The sequence below is a fragment of the Clytia hemisphaerica genome, unplaced genomic scaffold (genome assembly GCF_902728285.1).
Source record: "Clytia hemisphaerica strain Z4C2 unplaced genomic scaffold, Clytia hemisphaerica genome assembly, whole genome shotgun sequence".
NCBI lineage: Eukaryota > Metazoa > Cnidaria > Hydrozoa > Leptothecata > Clytiidae > Clytia > Clytia hemisphaerica.
The window spans coordinates 115671-137014 of NW_027104315.1; the positions used below are offsets into that span (position 1 = coordinate 115671).

At 35.5% G+C, this 21344-nt stretch overlaps 1 protein-coding gene across 2 annotated transcripts in view; it reads right to left on the minus strand.

Annotated features, from left to right (window-relative positions):
* The window catches only part of LOC136817575 (von Willebrand factor D and EGF domain-containing protein-like), a 37237-nt gene that overhangs the window by 8679 nt on the left and 7214 nt on the right, over positions 1–21344 (minus strand). The window contains exons 3-17 of one of the 2 annotated variants that reach the window (XM_067073899.1): positions 19935–20155; positions 19713–19781; positions 16185–16367; positions 14854–15066; positions 13789–13851; positions 13082–13323; positions 12290–12376; positions 10645–10808; positions 9309–9468; positions 8499–8636; positions 5669–5854; positions 5214–5437; positions 3385–3578; positions 2102–2385; positions 440–683 (exon numbers count right to left, since the gene is read on the minus strand). In XM_067073899.1, the coding sequence (XP_066930000.1) occupies positions 440–683; positions 2102–2385; positions 3385–3578; positions 5214–5437; positions 5669–5854; positions 8499–8636; positions 9309–9468; positions 10645–10808; positions 12290–12376; positions 13082–13323; positions 13789–13851; positions 14854–15066; positions 16185–16367; positions 19713–19781; positions 19935–20155 (2672 nt within the window). The remainder of the gene's footprint in view (positions 1–439; positions 684–2101; positions 2386–3384; positions 3579–5213; positions 5438–5668; positions 5855–8498; positions 8637–9308; positions 9469–10644; positions 10809–12289; positions 12377–13081; positions 13324–13788; positions 13852–14853; positions 15067–16184; positions 16368–19712; positions 19782–19934; positions 20156–21344) is intronic. The other variant, XM_067073900.1, reaches the window with a different exon arrangement.

The following is a 21344-nucleotide window of genomic DNA, read 5'->3' on the forward strand; positions in this document are numbered from 1 at the left end:
TACCCTTAGAGAGACTTTGTTATAATTCTTTCTCTGGAAATCAAGAAATTTCCTAAAAATCTTGAATTTTCCGACCCTTAGAGAGACTAATTATAGATTCAAGTCCAAAGTTGTAGATGTCGTTTTTTGGCTGAAAAGTGTGCCGAGGTTAGATAGAAAATCCTACCTAGGTTGCGTGGTATCACAATAGAATTTCAGTGCTTGACCAATAAGAAGCTTCGCGGGTTTTTCGAAAACAATACCAGCAATATTTTTTGCAATATTCACTTTCTTTTTTGTTTGTTTGGAAGAGCTTAAAGCACAACATCTAGCCCTTTGGACTTTATAAATCTATGGTCAGAAGTCTTTCTTCCCTGCTGGCACACGACGTTTTTTAACGTTTATCTAACTTTATATGGACCTGTGAAAATTAGATAAACAGAAATCTGTGCTTCCTCACCTTCGTGGATGGAACAATCAGCAGACAAATATCCTTCATCACAAACACATGTTGCATTGGCACAATAACCATTACCACTACATTCGTTTGGACATAAGATTTCGGCAACAGCTTTTGGTGGTTGAAGTTGACCAGTAGTATCATCTGTTTTCCATAATGTGATATTTCGAAGAGTGACTTCCTCACATGCATCTTTCATGACACCGACAGCTGATGATGTTGCAACTTCTATATCATCCAAGATCTATAAAGATTTTTTTGATAGTTAAACATTTTTTTAATAAAATTTTGAAGCATTCGGATGTTCTTAATTCTTTGAGTTTTTAGCCTAAAAATGTTCTTAACAGCGTTCTTATTTTCACCATTTTGTTTGTTAGTATTTTTGTCCGCATTTTCCTGAGAAATCTGGTGTTTTAGAGTCTTCAAAGCCTTAAAATGTTTATAACTTGTTCTTAACATTTTGGCCATCGAAGCCTTATGTTCTTCGTTTGATCTTATAAAAAAGCGTGTAATTAAGATTGTTAATCAATATTAACGTTGAAGCAAAGTTTTGTTCCCGGTCATGCGCCAGCTGGGTAACAAAAGACAACAGTTCATATTTTTTGTCTAGATGGTAAACAATGTTTCTACAACGTTCATCTAATGTTCATAACTAACGTCGAAACAACTTCTTATGCCAAAAAATAGAGAATATCGTATCATGAAATTTTTATCTTTCTTATAGCTGTTCCTTTCCGCACCTTTTACATTGTACTTTACATAGAGCTGTTGAATACATTTGTATTTATTGTTCTTTTGCTTTCTTATGCATACACATAAGAAAGTTTTCTGTTTTTATATTACTTTTCGATGATTTTGACACTATGACTGGTAAAATCTTAAAAATTTATCTTAAGAACATGTTAAGAATAATATATGGTGATTTCGACAAAAAAGTTAATAATATCCATGACAGTGCTGTAGGAAGCATTTTCATATTGGGGGGGGGGGGCTGAGGTTTAGTGACATCACGAGGGCCAACCATAGTTTGGCCTGAGGGGGGAAACTTTGAAAATTTGAGCTCTAGATTGCTTGAAAATGCACTCAAAACAAATTCAAAACTCAAAACAACATATTTTGACAATTATGACAAATTAAAAAAGAAAAACTTTGCATTTTGCAAAATAATCATTTTCGAGAAAAAATATTTTTGGGGGACATAGCCCCTTGCCCCCCAGTTGCTGCAGCACTGTCCATGATGAAATAGATTTACACTATCCTTATAAATTTTTGGGTTTTGAAGCGCTTAAAGCCATTTTGGCGGGTTCCTGGACGATCAAATTCGAATTTTTTGAATTTTAATTTTACTTTTCCGCATTTTATACACATTTTATGGAAATGTCAATTTAATTGAATCGAAAAAATAGATAGACTTTATGTTATGATTCTCTACACTGACTTTAAAAAAAAAAGTATTGATGACATTTTGTAGTTGGTTTTCAACGACGGGAATAAGATAGTGTCAACTGCATTTTTATATGTGATATCTGTACAGAATCTTTCAGTAGAAACCCAGCTGGCACACAACATCGTTTCAACGTTAATCTAACATTAAATGGACGTTGTGAACGTTAGATTAACGTTGAAACAACGCTGTTTGCCAGCTGGGAAGAATCTCCTAACCTTTGTATCTTCAACACAGCTCTCTATGATGCCATCAATATCAAGGTCGGGAACGAGTTCCAAACATACTTTTCCACTCTCTGATTCTCGCAATGCTTTGTCACAATTTAAGATAGCCCGCTCTTCAGTGATACCATTAGGTGTTGGGAAAGAAGGTATCGTTTTATTAGGCTGGATAGGATCGTAAAAATATACCGCATCTTCGCCATCATCTGGCAAGATTAAGGTTTTCTGTGTTTCAACATCCCGACGTCTTCGCCTTCTTTTACCACAGTGTTCAGCTCCTGAAAATAGAAATGTAGAAATTGATTTGAATAATTAGAGCTCTAAGGCTATATTAAGTCACTTCCTTAACTCAATTTCTGCTTTGGATAAAATTCGGCGTTTTTTGGTCCCTTGTAGCTATTGTTCAAAATAACATGAAGTTTCGATATAAATTAGATTCCCTAAACCAGTGTTTGCAATGTCCAGTAAAAACTAGATGGAGCAAGCTATTTGGAATGATCGTATAAAAAATTATGCTGAGTTTTGAAAGTCAATGCACAGGAAAAGAGAAGCCTTCTGCGGAAGAAGTTGTTGTCCCGTTGCGATATGCAAATGATTATTTCAAGGATTATTTTGAAATCTAGTGAGTCATTTGTATTTCGAATGTCTCCTCATCCTTAACTCGAACAAGTTTTGTTGAACCTTCAATTAAAATTATTGCCTTATAAACCTTACTCCATAGCTCAAATTCCCTTTACTCAAACAAATTTGCGTCTCCTGTGAGGGTTCGAGTCATAGAGACTGTACTACAATTATGGTCGAAACATATTGACATTTTAGTGTATTTTGACGTTTTTCAGAATTTAAAGCTCGGGCGAGAATTGCTATTTTAGCGCTTTGACTTTCTTTCATCGAATGTTTCGATTTTTGAGGGGTTTGTGGCTTCTTGGCTATATTCCAAGCCTTAGAGCCTTAGAGGCAAATTTGACTGTTTAAATCCTGAGATCTTAAGGTCCTAAGTCTTAAGTCTCAAGTTAAAACTAAGAGTTAAAACTCTACTTTCTAACTGTAGTTTAACGCACTTAAAAATCATTTGCAGTGTTTAAATTTCGCCGGGAAGACCCTTTTCTCTCAAATACAAAAGTCCATGATTGTAGATCACTTTGCAACTCTTAAATGCAATTTTTTTAGTTGAGTCATTCCCAAAGAAAATACTTATTCTTCCCAGCTGGCACACAACGTTGTTTCAACGTTAATCTAACGGTGTGCCAGCTGGGTTCGCAACCGGGAAAACTTACCTGGAAAATTGAGCTCTTGATATTGGTTATTTCCGAGAATATATTTTGGACGATCAACAATAGCATTAGTAGTACAATTGATAACTTGGTTGTTCTGAGCGTTTTCACTGCAGAAACAGTATGTTTTGATTCTTTCAGCCAAACATTTTTGTGGTCCACCACGATGATAGAATAAACTTGATCCAGGGGTTAACCTATTAAAAGCAATTTTTTTTTCATTTCTAGAGGTCATGCATAGCATACGTTATCGGGGAAAAAATGTCTGAGTTTTATTTAGTCGGGTTTTTTTTCGTCACCTACAGGCATTTTCGTCACTTTCCCCTGACCAAAATTTCAGATTCGTCACTTTCCCCGACCAAAATTTCAAATTCGTTACTTATTCCCGACCAAAATTTCAAATTTTTTAAATGTTCCTGACAAAATAATAAGAAGGAATTATCAAAATTTTTAGTAATACACTCATTTCGTTTTATAAGCATAACGTTTATAAGCATACTGAAGCTCAAATTTCCAGAAAAATCAAGCATATGCTAAGCATACCTTGAGGCTCAGCCAAAGAAATTTTTAGAATCATAATTTCCAAAACTTCAGAAAATAACAGAAGAATGAAGAAGAGAATTACAAACAAAATTGGTGATTTTATTTTTGTTTAATCTCTTATAAATAACACAACTTATAATAACAACAACATTCGAAAACAATAGAATGTCTTCATTTCTCTCAAGATTAAAGATAGGGGAAAATGCGCGAAATTTTTTACCCCTCTTCATAATTTTTTTACCAAGCATAGGGTTAAGCATAGTCGAGGCTCAAAATTGAGCTTTACTTAAGCATAGTGAGCTTCAGCCGAAATTTACCGTATGCTTATAAAACGAAATGAGTGTACTCATTTGTTTCAATAGTTTTATTACAACATTGAATTACCGCTACAAACTATTATCTTTTCTTGCTGCCAAAAATGTCCAGAAGTGAGGGACATCTTCATAAAAACTTTGTTAATGTTTGGATTTTTTAAAGAGTTATTAAGTTTTGGGTGGGATAAAAAAATCGGGTAAAAGTTTTGGTTGGGTAATAAAATATCGTAGAAAAAGTTTGTGGGGGGGGGGGGGGAATTTCGTCACCCCTTCAAAATTTTCGTCGCTGCAGTTAACTTGCGTAGTGAACTGCTTTTCCCCGATTATTATTGCGGAACTTTTTTTATAAGAACGTCTTAATTGGTGTTGAGCCTGAAAGTGCTTATGTGCTTGGCTAAAATATTTTGACAAATTCCTCCACCCAACCCCACCCTAGACTTTAAAAAAATCCTTCACCCCACGTAGAAGATATTTTTTGACCACTCCCTAATTCCCTTAATATCCATATGACTTATAGAAATTGGTTACCCTCCAGTAAAATAAATCTGCTATAATTCAAAGATGGGAAGTAAAAGAATTACTGCAATTATAGAATGAATTTTTAAATTAATTCATATAATTTTAAGCAAATTTGGGAATATTTTTACTTCCCCTTTTCAAGATGGCCATATTATTATTATGTTCTTAGTTTTTCTAACGTTTCAGCCTAAATGTTCTTATAAACTGTGTTTTAATGAAAAAGTGTTTATATCTGGTCAACAATACATCTTTTCGACCGTAGCCGCCAATTGCCACGCCAGTATTTCTTTGTCCACTTTATCCCACTAAAACTGTCCCAGTCCTTTTTTCGGACCCATAGACAATAAAAAAATGTGTCAAAAAAGGATTGGATCGAGTTTAGGGGGATAATTAAATAATTAAGTGGTGCACGCCTGAACATGCGACTAAGGTCGAAAATATGTATATAGGTCTTACTTCCAACTTTCTGTGAAACCAAGTGGCGCTTGACCTCTTCCTTGGAACTGCTGTCCTTCTTTACTGGTCAAATCATTGGTAGACGAACTGTCCCAGATACCACATAAACCAGATGTATTTTTATAATCATCTGAGGGAAGTTTGACCACGATATTTGCGTAGTAAGTGTCACCAAACCAACGTCTTGCTTCGAAGCGAACGGATGCACCAGATGGGAAAGAAAACTTAGAAATCAAAATTATATTGTAGTTTTAGTGATGTAAACTGACACTCCAACTTGAAAGATACAGTAGCGTAGACAAGAAGGACGCAAAACTTCTGGCAAATGGCTTTTTTTCTATATTGAGAAACTTTCTATTTCTTTTACGGTTATAGTTTGAAAGTACATGCCACTCGGAAAATAAATTATCGAGACCGGATTGATAAAATCAACATTGTCAGCATTTTTTTCATACCTCAAAAATTTTTCCATCAGGACTACGATTGATTTTAGTTCCAGGTTGTGGTTCAACAGTACTCGCGAACCGAGCACGTGGTACATTGTCTCGGCACATGTCCACCACCATGACGTCATCACCTTCTCTGGCTGCTACTCCGCAATTGCAGGACACCGAAGCACATACAAAAGTTCGTACGTGCACCTGCGTTGAAAATACGTTTTTACAGTAAATTTCTTAATTACCGCCCTAACTGCCCTACCCCTACAGAAATCGCTAGAAAAAGTGTTGTCTTTTTGTCCTTATTAAAAATTATCGGAAAAAAAAAAAAACTTTTTAGAAATAAGAGTAATAATCAGTTTTCCTTCGAGCCGCTATTACAGTTGTCTTTAGCGGACAAAGCCTGGACATTTATTGTTTTCTGAAACGATGGAAAGGCAATACTTGGCTCTCCACCGTTTCATTTGATGTTTATCCAGAGTCTCTACAGTATGTGGCCCCCAAAAAGGCGATCAATTTTGAAATTTCTCTCAAATCTAGAGGAAAAGAGATTTTACAAAAATTTTTGCTGCATGAAAACCTTTAACATCTCTACTTTATTTCCTAGAAGTTCTTTTTCAAAATTTTCAATTTCAACAATATTTTTCAATCGCTTAGAGATAGGTAGCTTTTTTATAATGGCCCCCAAAACGGACGTTTGAAATTTTAGCGATTTCTCGAGATATCTTTAAGATATGAATACAAAATTTTGACCATAGTTTTGAAATATGATTTAGAGGGTTTTGGGCATAAATCTATTTGATAAAATTTTTACAGTATACCTTATTGGTATATATTTTCGCGTGTTACAAATTTTCGCGGGTACTTAATTTCGCGAGTTTTTTGGTCAATTTTCGCGAAATTTAATACTGTTTAAATTTTTCAAAATTACAAAATCGCAAAATTAAATACACGCTAAAAAATTTTTCTTAGTATTTTGTTAGTATTTTTACATCAAAAACGTTGTGTTTCAAGCAAAATCAGTCTTTTTTTTGCTTTATATTCCCACTTTCTGAAAATACCTAGTTTAGTGAATCGCGAAATTTAATCAACGCGAAAATTTTACAGAAGTCGGCAATCGCGAACTTTGTAACACGCGAAAATATATACCAATAAGGTACCCCTGGTTGTCAAAATGCAGGTTTGGGGCCCCCAAAACGGAGGTGTAGTTAAAATCAAATTATTAAGCCCAGTGGTAATATGGGGAAAAACTATAAACATATTTGTGTTTTCCCTTAAATTTACGACCCGATGGATGTAAAATTTATGATTTTTATGAAATATTTCAAGATTTTCGATTTTGCAAAGTCCAAACTGAAAATTTAGAAATTTTCAAAATGACGATTTTGATTTAACAACGTCTTAATCAATTTTTTGAAAACAAATCTCTTTTGAAAATAGTTCCATTCATGTATGGAATAAGCTGTGAAAATTTTAGAAAAAAAGCTTAACTGAAACTGAAAATATTAAGCTATAAAGATATTTTTCTCTTATATTTTGCAAGAACATGACAGAATTTGCCGTTTTTGCTGATTCAGCAAAAAATTTTATATATAATGTTAATTTTTTGTTATAAACTATTAACTCAAGGTGATAGGAGTAGAATTCCAAGATTTTTTGCTTTTTCTCATATCAAGAATTTTCGGTTTTGTCAATGCTGATTCTAGGGCTCCAAAATACTGGTTGACCTTCAAGATGCTATATTTTACCCAGCCTCTAAAGTCACAGATGTATTTGCATTTTCTGAACGGCATTAGGTGTAGAAAGTTTCCTATACCTCGTTTTCATAATTTATTTTCAATATCCAAGGAGCTAGAGAGAGTTATATGCAATTTTTATCCAATTTTGGTGTTAAAATATTTCCTTTAGACGCAAATATGTTATTTTGAATCTGTCTCAAACCAGCAAAAACATGCTCATTTTTAAGTATAACCATCATTCTTTCAAAATAAACAAAAATCGTTTAACTCTGATAAATCTACAAGTCAGAATCTTCATTTCAATGAAAACCTCCGTTTTGGGGGCCGTCTCCGTTCTGGGGGCCATATACTGTATAATAAATCCATGCCCAAACTAACACCCATTATGTCCCACGTCTTCTCGTGGAATGTTACTTTTTTAAATACAGTCAACTTCTTATGAACTCCGCTGGGATTCGATTACAATAGCAATATTTTGAAAACAAGAAGCGTTGCTTGTGACGTAACTTATTTAAAAGGTCTATTACTAAGCATTCATCTCATGGTTGATTGAAATCGAATGATGTTTTCACTTTCGTCAATTTGTAAGTTCCTGCGAACTTGTAATTTCCCCCCTAGAATTTGTAATTTCCTGCAAAAGTGAAATTTTCGTCGTTTGGAAATTAACCACCTTTTTCGAATTTCTTACTAACTTCGAAGGCTTTAAGTAAATGGAATGCTATCAAATTGAAACTCGACTTTTTTGAGACCTATTCTTAAAGTTTCAGGTTGATTTCCAGTGTTAAATTGACGTCTTTCAGAATTGTTAGAATTTCAATCCAAACCATGAGATTACTAGTCCAAATTTTCTAATGTTCATGTCAACTAAATGATAATGTCTTTTAAAACACAGCCGTTACCTAAAGATAAGATAATCCGTTTGCAAGTAACTATACCATTGTCAGTCATTCAATAGGCAGTTGCGTTCGCCTAAGGGTCTAGTTGCTTTATTTCCCTTATACCAAAGGAAACTCTAGATATTGGAATTAAGAATTTGATTTATACACAAAGTATATTACTATAATTCTATCGGTAAATCCTCTGAAAAACTCTTCTAAAACTGAGCCTACCTCAAATAGACGTGCACCAGATTTGGTATAAATATAATCACCAACTCTATAATGGTCGAATCTTCTGTTATCAAATGTTGTAATGTGTGGATCACCATTGGAATAGCAATTGGCCGTTGTAACATCTTTAGTGTGTACCTATGGACAAAAAGGACATCCCCGATGATTTCAAAAGGCTAGATCCGGAACTTCTGGGTGGGAAATGAGGCCACTCATTTCCCAACCTAATTACATGATTCGTGCTTCATACAAATTTTTTTAATGTGGGGCAAATCTTAAGGCTCTGCTTTTTTCTTGCTTGAGAAAGGTTGAAGATTCCTCTTTAGCCCAGGGCTTCAAACTCAATGGACGTACCCGTCAATTTGCAAACCTAGCAACAATATACCCTTTCCGACTGAAATCGGATCATTGATATACATGAGTAAAAGACGTATTGAACTTTCAACTATTCAAAAAGTGTAATAAACAAAAAGAGACAAAACAATACTAACAAAAGGACGCAACAACACAACATGCTCAGGATGAATATTCATAAAATGGAAAGCAAGTGTGTGATATCAAAATAATAATGGACTATTTCTTCTAATTATTGATGTATATTTCATAGGTAAATTGACCAGTTCTTTTTCTAGTTCTATCTTTTGAATGGCCAGCCAAACGAAATATAATTTCCTTGCATAAAGGCTCGGAAAATATGACGAAAAATCTGAGCTCCAAAAATATATCCTATGTTGTACCCGGTACCGTGTGATACTTACACTTTTCTGGGCGGTATGTAAAGAATAAATATTGTTGAGATGACGATCTTACCGTCACATCTGGAAACTCTGCATGGCATTTCCAATCGGGTACAAATAGAGTTAAAGGAATATGAAATTTGATTTTCATTGATTTATCACCGTCGTCAATAAAATCTCTTTTGGCAACAACTTCCATTGTTTTTACTTGACCAGCGGGACCCTTCTTAAAACTGAAATGAAGAATGCAATAAACTTTTTGTTTTTAGTGAGTTTAAGGCAGGTCTTCACTTTCGTACGAAATGGGCGACAGTTTTTTTCTTAACCTTTTTTGGTTGAAGATTACGTTAAAGAAAAGTTTCCCGCGAACGAAAAAAAAAGTTGAAGAAAGTTCTACTTTTTCATCCGTTACGTCAATTTCGACCAATGAAATTGCTTTATTTTTTAACCGATCAATATTCTTACAAAAAAGTCAAAAAGTTTTTGCTCATTTCGGTGGAGACCGGCCTTTATGCCTTTCGGCGACGGAGATGCGATTTATTTTTATCAATTTTGATTTCATTTGATTTGTTTTAATCCTGATTGACAGAAGATGGTTGTAGCTCAACACTTTTATGTGGCTCAAAAGTGCTGTAGTCTGAATTGCAGACCTCTACAAAATTGCAGGTGGTATAAGGGGCACGAATCTGTTAGTGGATTGGTTTTCCCAGTGGTTTCAGTCATTTCAAGAGAGAAGATACATAAATTTGTTAATCAAAATATCTAAAGAACATCCCTGTATCACAGACCACCTGTGACCCTAGCCATATTGGAATATTAGGCAGCACTATCGTCCCAGTGTCAAAATACCCTGGGATTTCAGCCCCGCTACATACGCGTAGCGAGATTTATGAGCGGTTTTTACAACACTGTAATTATTGTCTTTGTTTTATCAAAAGATAATGAATATGTCGTAAACGTCTGCACTCCCTCATAAATTTTGCAGGGTATCTCGCTACGCCTATGCGCTAGAAAATTTTAAAATTTGCTCTTCAAAAAGTTTAATAGTCTTGACAACTTATTTAGGTATAGTGTCTGGATAAAGATGACTCGCATAAGAGCAGAACACCAGATGTATCCAGTAGTTTATACAAGCGATATTATCCCAGTATCAAATTGAACATTCACGTCTTTTATAAGATAAGAATATCAAAAAATTGCATCTTTATGGGTTTAGGCATAAATGTTCCTATTATCAGCTATTTGTAAGTATTCTTGCTCTTATTTCATGAGAAATTGCATGGTTTAAATAAAACCTGTAAACCCCCTGAAATGTGATCTTAAAATGTTCTGAAATTATTGACTTCGAAGTTGCATATTATGATATTCTTTGGTTCTTATAAAAAACGTGTATTGGTTGATAAAATAACCTTATTTTACAAAAACTCAGAACGCCATCATTCTGCGTTTGTGCAACTTCAAGGTCGACCGCACAATCAGGAAAAAATGGCTCGCAGGTGATTGGTATAGTGGTCTCGAACTTTAACTCTCTTGGTGCATCATTCTCAGCCAAATCTATTGTTGTAGGGCTGATCTAAAATGGAAAAAAATGTATACCGTATAACTTGGAATAAACGCGGCGTGGGCGTTTATCAAATGTTTTGGATTTTAGATAGTGCGTTTATTCGAGAAGGGAGGGGTGTTTAAAAGAAGGGGGAGTTTATTGAATAATCTTTAACACTTCGTTTTGCCTTTTAGTGTTCCTTCAGTTCAAATAATTCATTTTAGGGATGTAAAATTGGGTAAAAGTTAGTTTGTTGATCATAAAGAAAGCAAACATAACCCCTTCATATGATTCTTTCTTACAAGTTACAGATACTTGTTTCAAATAAACACCCATTTTAGAAGGGAGGCGTTTAAAAGAAGAGGGCGTTTGTTCGAAGTATTAGTGTATAGATTGATCATCAATAAAAATTTAGCACATTAACACATGGAGGTATAAAGAAAAACAGGAGTTGAATTTGTCGGTAATTGGTCGTTAAAGTCTTTTGATTTCTTTTACAAAATGTATCAAAAGAAATTCTAAGCTCGCCTTTTTAGTAGAACTTAAGTTTGCTCTGAACGTTTTAATTATCAGTATTGAACATTGCAGCCTCTCAATTTGTAGACATTAAGTGGCTGGAGAATTTAAAGGAAAGTATCAAGCAATAGAGTTCACCTCAAAAAAAACATTGATCAAAAAATCTTATTATTTGACGAAGGGTTGCCAAGTTTACAGGGCTTTTTTTGTCCAAATATTTTCTTACACTGATGTCAGAAACAATGAATCTCGTCTCAACTAATTTCTAAAGCTTCAATGATAGCCAATAAGATTTCACCAATGGATAAAAGAGCTCGTTAAAAATGCACGATATATGAGATTATGAGCATACATACATCGTAACTTTTTTAATCGTAAAGCGAGCTTGGTTACAATAGCATACTTCTCCTGTTTCTTTATAACTCAATCATGGTATGTCATCATTACAATGTTATCATTAAAACTATACACATAATACAACTTTGATTTAGGGTCAGATGCTTCACTCGCTAATTGTTTGTAATTCTAATTGTTCCCAGCTCAGAAGAAACCAGTGGGGATGAGGTTTAAGTGCAATTTCTTCCTTTGAATTTCAAATGGGGTTAAAATCAACGGCGCTGAAATATAAGGGTATCTTTCCTAACCGGAACGAAAAATTTGGGCAATTTCTTTCAGAAGGAGGATCACATTTTCCGCCTCCCCCCTCGAAGATACATTTCACCCTCTCCAAATCAACTACTGGACACTATCCTGATATGAAATATGTGTCTGATATGAAACGGGAACACTTATGTAAAAATAAAACCTTTAAAGCTTGTTACATTACCAAATCCTATTTGAGAAAAGTTGCACACACAATTCAGTAGTGGGTCTTAGTAGGCTTAAAATTAAGTGTCTTGATTTCCTTATAAGGAGTAGGGCTAAAAACACCCTCCGTCATAAGATTTAGAGCCTTGCTTGAATCTGCACTGAACAAGGATCAATTTAAATCTTACCTTTATTCCAGCAAAGAAATCATCGCTTCTTTTGGTATCAGAAATATCTTCGGAGTCAGGGAATACAGAACTAACCTCACAAAAGAACTGAAAAATATAACAAAAAGGAGCTTTATATCCGATTTAGGAAAAAAGAGTTAGGCAAAAATATTTGATTGTTTTGGCTCATGAAATAAGCAACAAGCTAAAATCAAAAACCATCTGGTTATCCTCAATCTAAAGGTTTTGTTTTAAAATAAGAGTGATAACGTTTGCTTACTCATCAATTTTAATTTACAAGCTTTTTCACATTGACATTAACATTGACACAGACCTCTTAAAAAGAAAAACATTTTTTGCTTATAAAAGCATAATATAACAATAGCAAGACACTGTCCTGATATGAAATACGCGTCTGATATGAAACAGAAACACTTATTTAATTTTACTACTTGACGTGATACAATCGTTAGCGCTGTCAGAATCATAAAAAAACGAACTAAGGGACTGGGTTTAAGTTTGGACTATCCTTTTAAAGTGCTTTCATTGTACCGTAAGTTGATCTAATGTCGACACCCCTCTTCTAAATTCGACACCCTTCTTTAGAGATAGGAATAACTGGAAGGTCGGAATCACTGATTGAAATTATTTTTCTTTGCTTAGGGATTAGAGAGGAATAAATCTTTTGTCTATCAGTGATTTTGACCTTCCTATTATTCCTATCTCTAAATAAGAGTGTGGAAATTAGAATAGAGGTGTCGACATTAGACCAACTTACGGTATTTGGGGTATTGTAAAAAAGAACCAACTTACATTTTTCTGTAAGCAGAATTTTTGCCGATCAGTGTTTTGTAAAAAAGATTTTGTTTGATTCCCATGTAACGTCTCTGTCTTCACTAATTCTGCATTACCGTCAGATGTGCGTGTGTACCATGACACTTTATATTTTGCATTGTTCTTAATTTGTTCTGGTTCAAAATCACAAGTGAAACGTATTCGGTTGTCATGACTACCAATAGTCACTTCAGGTTTTCCTTTCAATTTGGGGAACTCATCTAAAAAAATTAATAAAACGGAAATTATGTTGTAAAGGCATATGAGTTATTATAAAAGCTGTCATTCTTATTAGTAAGTCTGTGACCGCAGTCGGAGGCGACCCGAAGGCTCCTCTTTTGATAGCTATCTACCCGAAGGTAGGGGAGGGCGCCACTCTTTCTCCCTGGATTTCTCCACTTAGCCTTGATCCTTCTCTTAATTGCTTTACTTTCAATCTTTCTCGGGGCAACATTTTTGCGTCAAATGGGCAAGAAACATTATCGAACTTTGCAACAACGTTTTTTATAAAATTATTCAAGATCTTTGAAGCCCTCTAGTGCTCTTAACTTTGTAGGTCTTAAAACGTTCTTAAAACCAACTGGAACTTGACCAAAAACTCGAATTACAGAGAGTAGTTCCCTTGAAAATCGAATCAGAGAGGATTGACTGAAATTAACATGGAAAGAATATCAGAAAAGACTTACTGGTACAACCAGGGGAGAAACCATTTGGAGATCTTTCACCGTCAGGACAACGTGTTTCATTTCCTAAAAAAACACAGGATAAATTTATTTTATTTTTTGGAAGTGGTTCTACCCCTCGATATATAAAATATAAAAAATATTGCACATAGAAAGAAGCAAAGAATTACATTACGATATATAACTTTTAGACTAAGCTTAGTTCAAAGAAATTGACTGAAAACCTGATTTTTAAGTCAAAAGTGATGGCGACATAAAATAGGATATGAAATCTGACCAGTGGAAACCTAAGTGATAAGTCAATCAATCTTTGTGGAATTTTTACAGAGGAACTAAAAGTGGCTTCACATCTATCAACAAAAGCATTATTAATGGGTTCCCTCCCTTTAGATGGAAACCCACTCTTATACACCGTAGTCTAATTCATTCTCTCCCCCACAGTTGTTATTATGGTGATAAAAAATTAAGATCACCAATGCTATAGGGCATATCTAAGAAATTTTCACATAAGGCTAAAGGAGATCGGATTACATATCAACAAAGGGATTGTTACTGTAATGGATTATTTCCTTCAGATGTAAAGTAAGTAAATTTATAAAGCCCGAAGGGCTAGATGTCGTGCTTTGAGCCATCGCAGGCAAAAAAAAGTGAATATTGGAAAAAATATTGTTGCTATTGTTCTCGAAAACTTGCGAAGCTTCTTATAAGCCAAACACTGAAAATCTTATCGTAATATCACGTGACAGAGGTAGGATTTCCTTTCTGACCACGGCACACTTTTCAGCAAAAGTACGCCATCTAGCCCTTTGGGCTTTATAAAGCTGTTTGTGATCCACAGACGAAGGATATCCGAAAGCTCCCTTTTCCATAACTGTCTACCCGAAGGCAGGGGAGTGCGCTACACTTGACCTATCTCTTTAGTTGCTGAACACCAAGCAGAGAAGTATCAAGTACCATTTTGGGAATCTTTAGAGAAACCTGGCTAGAGGGGTCAAACCCCCAACCTTGTGCACCATAGCTCGATTCTCTACCCTTCTTCATGCTACGGCTGTAGATGTAAAAGCTTACCGATGCAATAAGACATTGGACATCCTGGAGTAGCAGGTAGATTGTAAACAAAATAATCCTCTCCTTGTACTTCATCTTGACATTGTTTGATATCAATGTTGTATGTATGTCCACAGCAATTATTCCCAGGATATACAACACACACTGGGACCGACGTTGAGACATTAACCTCCGTTGGATGTGAACCATTTAACCAAATTGGTAACGTAGTGCCTGTGATAGAAATATCGAACGTCATAACAACGTTTATCTGACGGCCCTAACGTTCATATAACGTTACATGAACGTTAAAATTCTAATGAACGTTCTATGCTGGCTGAAAACGGATAATGAACCAGAACGGAAAGAAGATGACTAACTTTAGAAGCGTGATAATATTAAGAACATTTTCATAGAAATATAGGTTCCGAGTTTATTAGTCTAGAATCCAATAAGCTGGGTGTTTGAATGAAAAGGGGCCCGAAATTGTACCTCCAAAAACCCCACAATAAGGTGGTTATAAACTAAAACCAGTTTTTTTAGAGCAATCCAGCTTATGGTAACTGAAAATGATTTCAAAGATAGATAAACAGGGGAGGGGGATCTCCTGATGAGACTGTTGGGTGAAGCGTGTCCGAAAATGTTTCGAAAATTAAACAGCGGGGAACACGATTATTCGGACAATTATAGTGATCTAATCAAACTTCTTCCTGGATAAAGGCAACAACATATGAATTGAGCCAAAAGACCTTTTCATAAATTACGTCACAAGCAATGTTTTTTTTCTTCGAAATACTATAATGGTAATTGATTCCCAGAGAAGCACATAAGAATTTGCCCTCTATGTTATATTCATAAGAAAAACACTTGAAGACTTAAAAGATCAAATTACCCTTTAATGGTTTTAAAGTGGGGCAGGTCGTTGCACTCAAAATAATTCATCAGAAGACCTGATGGTATCAAGTCGAGACTGGCCTTAACAGAGAATGATTTGATATAATCTTTGGCGTGAATACTGTCATCCAAGTTCTAGGAGTTGGCTCGACTTTTCACGTGCTACATTCAAAGATCGTCACAACTGCGAACTATAAGGTCTAGAGAAGCCTTCAAAATTTAGCTAAGGAAGAAGATCCTGATATAACTTTGGGACGAGATGGAGTTTTTACAAGCTCTTATTTGATTTGGTCGGTTTTTAACCAGCAATAAAGCAATTTTGTTACTTTTTCTAAAGAATGCGTCATTTTTATTATATAAAATGACCAATTATTACAGTATCTTATAAAAACTCCATCTCATCTGATAATTATAAGAATTTACCAACAGAACTTCATGATTTTAGAGAATCGCCTTACCGCAAGAATTGATATTAGGACATTGTTCGGGCATAATTGAACCAGCAGGACTTTTGAACCGATACCATCCCGTCTTAATTTGTCGATCGCATCTTTGACCACTTGCTCCAGGTTCTATGGAAAATCCGGTACTCCTTTGCCAGATGGTGGAACTTGCATCGAGAAAATGAGGTTGGCATGTGTCTAATGATAATAACAAAAATATAAAGTAAAATTGTGTAATAAATGTTAAATTGTGACTAGATTTTGATATACACCCTCTTCTCACAGACCCAGTATGATTATATCAGCCAGTGGGGATAAAAATAACGGACCAAAACTCGATGAGGATTGTTATTCCCATGTTTTTTATTGCTGGGGATTTGAATTACATAGTTTTCCAGACAGAAAATTCAGTAGGGATGGAAAAAATAAAACATTATTTTGCAGTGGGGCTTATATCATTATCTTCAACGGGGACAAAAATCTATTATAATTTTCCACCGGGACAATATTTCAACCATTTTTTCTAGTAGGAAGGGTTCCCAGTGGAGAAGGGGGCGTCTTAATAAATGCTCATTTAAACCTATAAAGTACAATTTAGGAAGCCTGGAAAGAGGGCCACGCCTACGGTAGGTCGCTTAGCTTTAGGGCTCCCCCGCGGGTCTACTTTAAAACATTCATGATTAACTCGCTGAGGAATATCGGTTAGAAGTGATCTTCTGGAAACAGGGCATTAATAATTTCACTGTACAGCTTTTACCTTCCTAGTCTGTATTTTGACTAGAAAAAAACGCCGAATGAAGGTGTAAGAGGAACTTCCCTCATTTCTAAGTATAGTTGGCGCTCTCTAATTCGATCTTCAAGGAATTGGATTTTCATCGAATAAGGGAGCTTATCGGATAAGGAAGGGTCGTTTATGAGAGTTTCTCGTTGACGGGGACTTTATAACTATCATCGAATTTAAGGGAGCCTATTGAATAGTAGAACGTCGAATTAGAGAGCGTCAACTGTATTTTTTTGGTTGTAGAGGAACAATACTTATCTAAGGGAAATTTTAACCTGGTGCCGGGACTGATTTAGGTGTTTGCATAAAACAAACGTAATTCCATTTTTATAACGTGCTTTACATGAACAATTGCCATTAATTGCAGCTTGACTAGATTTCTAAATAATCATAGGGACTTTGCCATATTGTGATTGAGATTGTGTCAGATGGATACCCAGCGGTCACCCAACGTTGTTTCAACGTTTATCTAACGTTCACAATGTCCATATAACGTTAGATGAACGTTAAAACAACGTCGTGTGCCAGCTGGGTAAGCCTTGCAAGTGCACATTGCATTTCTAAACTTTTTACCAAGTATTAATGGTTGGAGGGTTCAAAAACTATATGTAAAAAAGTCATATCAGTGAATAATTTGGATATAACCAATGATATTTATAACCTTTGTAAATAAATAAGTTGGATGATGCAGTATCAAGATGGGTTCATTGAGTCAAACCCGAAGGGCTAGATGCGTGACTCCTGGATGGGAAATGAAACCACTTATTTCCTACCCAGAACGTCCACGCGTAGTTTTTACATAAATGCCGAATTAAAACTAAAATCCATCACTAGGTTTCAAAAAATGTAGTCTTCCAAAACATAGGAACGGCAAGATACAATTCGTCGTTTTGATTACGGCGCGTTCTATGCGCGTTTTGGATGGGAAATAAGTGGTTTCAGTTTCTCTTGCTTGAGAAGGATTTAAGTTTTGTCTCTAGCCCTTCGAGCTTGAAATTCAATGGGTGGGTCGACTAAAATTGGGGTTAAAACTTGAAACCTGAAATCTGTCGCGGGCGAATTGAGCACGAAATTTTTTAGGTATTTTTTCTTTTAAGCTAAAAGCTGCTGATTCTAAGATGTAAAGGAAGCTAAGGGGCACTGAAATCAGTAATCAGAGGCACTTTTTTGCCTCACCCCCCCAAAAATCAAGTCGGCAGCTCGGAGGGGGGGGGGCAAAGGGTATTTCTTTAGAAAATCATTCTGCATCAAAAAATTATAGCCATCCCAGCAGGCACACAACGTTGTTTCAACGTTTATCTAACGCTCACAACGTACGTATAACGTTATATTAACGTTTAAACAACGTTGTGTGCCAGCTGGGATGCTTGTACTAATCTAGAGTCTACTTCTAACTAAACTTTTCTTTCTGATAACTTTTTCATGGCGCTAGGCTGCCATTTACTGTTTTACAGTCTACCTAGACAAAGACTCAAAATGGTGAACTACCAAATACTACCGGGCCATATAATCGATCCAACCAGTCTATCCAAGAGCCTTAAATGAACCTTGGGCTATGATCTCACAGATTCTTTAAGTGGATATTGTCATACAGCGTTTTCATTTGATAGATTAGAAACATTAACTTCTAAAAGTAGAAACTTTTAGGCCGTTTGGGGCTAACGACACTTCCACTAGGCCCCAGAACGACATTACACAACACACGATATGTTTTCCATCCGTGTCCTAACGACCATAAATTACGAAATTGCCTATCCGACAATTGGTATAACAGGGCCCAGAAATATGAAAAAAGGAGGAAGAGGAAAACATAAAGAAGAAAAAAGAAGAAGAGAGCAGAAGAGAATGGGTTCACGTCAAAGGGCTCAGGTTTGAAAGAAATTACACGTTTTTTTTTTATAAGAATGGTGTAAATCCATTTCATCATGGATATTCTTAACTTTTTTGGGGAAATCATCCTAAAATATTCTTATAGCACATTCTTAGGTTAGGATCCTAATTCATACTAGATTTAACATTTAGTTCCTCAAGCATAAAATGACATTATTGTGAAAGGAGTGAGCCGTACTTGAGGATAATTTATAATTTATAATTGAAAATGCTCTTAAAATGGCATTCTTAGCTTTAGTAGCAAAATTCCATGATGGTGATATTCTTAGCATATTCTTAGCTTTTTGGTCATTTTCATCATGGACATTCTTATAAAGTGTATTCTTATAAAAAAAAAGCGTGTACACGATCAAATTTCACGTATCTGGAAGATAGAGACTAATATACTAAGTAGGTTTTATTTGATTTTCTAATCGTCATTCTTGTAAAAAGTTTTAATTCAAGAAAAAAACTTCTTATTTTTCATCTCAAAGTGGAGATCAATCTTGTCAGTTTGTTGTGTCTTGGCCTTTCTATATCTTCATACATAGATCGTGCGAAAGCTACCTGTTCGAACTCGGATTGCGCGACACTTTATTGCCTGACAATGCAGACTTTCCTACACAGTTTGTACCCGTGTCACAATATTTTGAATTGCTTATTAAAGGGACATAAAAGTAGTAAAATGTAAACATTGCGCGAACCACGTGTCATTAAAGAGAACAATTAAAATCACGTGTCCAAAACAAACTTGTAAAACGATTGAACAATTAAAATTAGCCATTCGGCTTGATATTTTATTTTGACATGTGACATTTGTTTTGATTTTATATCCGCTGCATACAGTTTGTTTACAAATTTCGCAAGTACTGTTATGTCCTTTTAAAGCTCACCATTAACGATATGAGGCAATGGAGGCATTGGTGGTGTTGTTGTTGTGGTGGTGCTTGTTGTAGTAGTTGCTGCAAGGGAAGAAAACGGTCGTTTATTGATTACTAAAGTGACGTTGTTAAATATCATGGACTCAAAAAACGAATCCTTTCTATGAAATAGTTTAATACAGCCCTTCTCAAAGTGATTTTATTCATATTTTTTGGTAAAGTAAATAGGCGTACCTATATCAAGTTTACAGATATAATAATTTGCATGATTACAAGTTAAATCATTCCAGATACCATCAAATATCCAACGGGTAAGACAATTCTCCGTTCCTCCATGATTATTTGGTTCACCTTCTCCCCATTTTGTCCAACTAAAGTCTGTTCCATCAGACCATGCAAACTTCAAATCAGGTCTTCTAAATCCACCGTACCAGACCCTTGCTTGAGAACCATACCTATTTAAATTTAGGGGAATTAAAAAGAGAAGGCTTTTAACGACGTTATCAAGTTTGACAAACCCTAATCGTTAAAGGCTAAATGAGGATCCAATCTCGTACTCAGAGCAACTTGCCTGCTTTTATTTTTACTGGAAAATCGTAACAAGTGTGACTTTTATCATAGTCGGTATAAAAAACCCTGGTCTGGAAGCTTATTGTTTTAACTTTTTGTTAGTTTTTTTCCTTTGTTGTGGGGGGGGGGGGGCGTACGGGACTTCGTAATACCGATATACCGATCACTTTTTCTCTCAATTACCGATTTACCGAAAATTCTTTCGTTCAAATACCGATACCGATCAATTTTTCCCCATATTTTAGGTACTTGTCCCCCGGAGGGGGTACTTAGGCAAAAATGGGTGCTTGGTATGCGCGAGCGAAGCGAGCAAGAAAAATTTGCGACATTGTTCATCGAGATGGATTGAGTAAAGCCTAGCAGAGGCGTAGCCACGAGTTTTCGTTTCGGGGGGTGGAGGGATTGGAAAAATTTTGACCTTTTTTAGGGAAAATTTTCAGAGAAAGTTTTTTCAGAGTAAATTTTTGCTCTAAGCAAGCTCAAAGTTAGCGAGAATAAGGTCACAAAAAGTGTAGAAAGCATAAAATTTCATGTCGCAGAGAGTTTGCTTTGTAATCTTGGCGCCACAGGCGAAAATTTTGGTCTAAGAAATATCAAACAGCTTAAAGGAGGCCTTCAAAAGGTCAAAGGTAGCCAGAAAAAGGTCACAAAAACTACAAACCCCTTCACATTCTGTTGGGAAAACTTTGACATTTTTGGTGAATTATTTTTTTTTTGGTGGGGGGGGGGCGATCAATTACAGTTTAGGGTAATTTCAAGAACTTGGGAGGCGTGCCCCCCTGTCAAAACGCCAATGGATCGAAAATGGGAGCTTATCAAAGAGTAGAACGTCAATTTAGAGAGCGTCAACTGTATTCACGGCAGAAAAATGGTCATTCACGTGTCATGCAGACCCCTGGCTGCGCCTCTTGCCTTATCAAAATTGCAGCAATGACTTTTCAAATCAGCGCCCCTGAGTGTTCCTTAATTTGTACTAATTTACGTATGAGGGAGGGATTATTTAGTAGATCAGCGCTCAGAACATATCGTTCATATATTCGAATAGTAAAGGAGGCTTTGGCCAAATAGAAAATT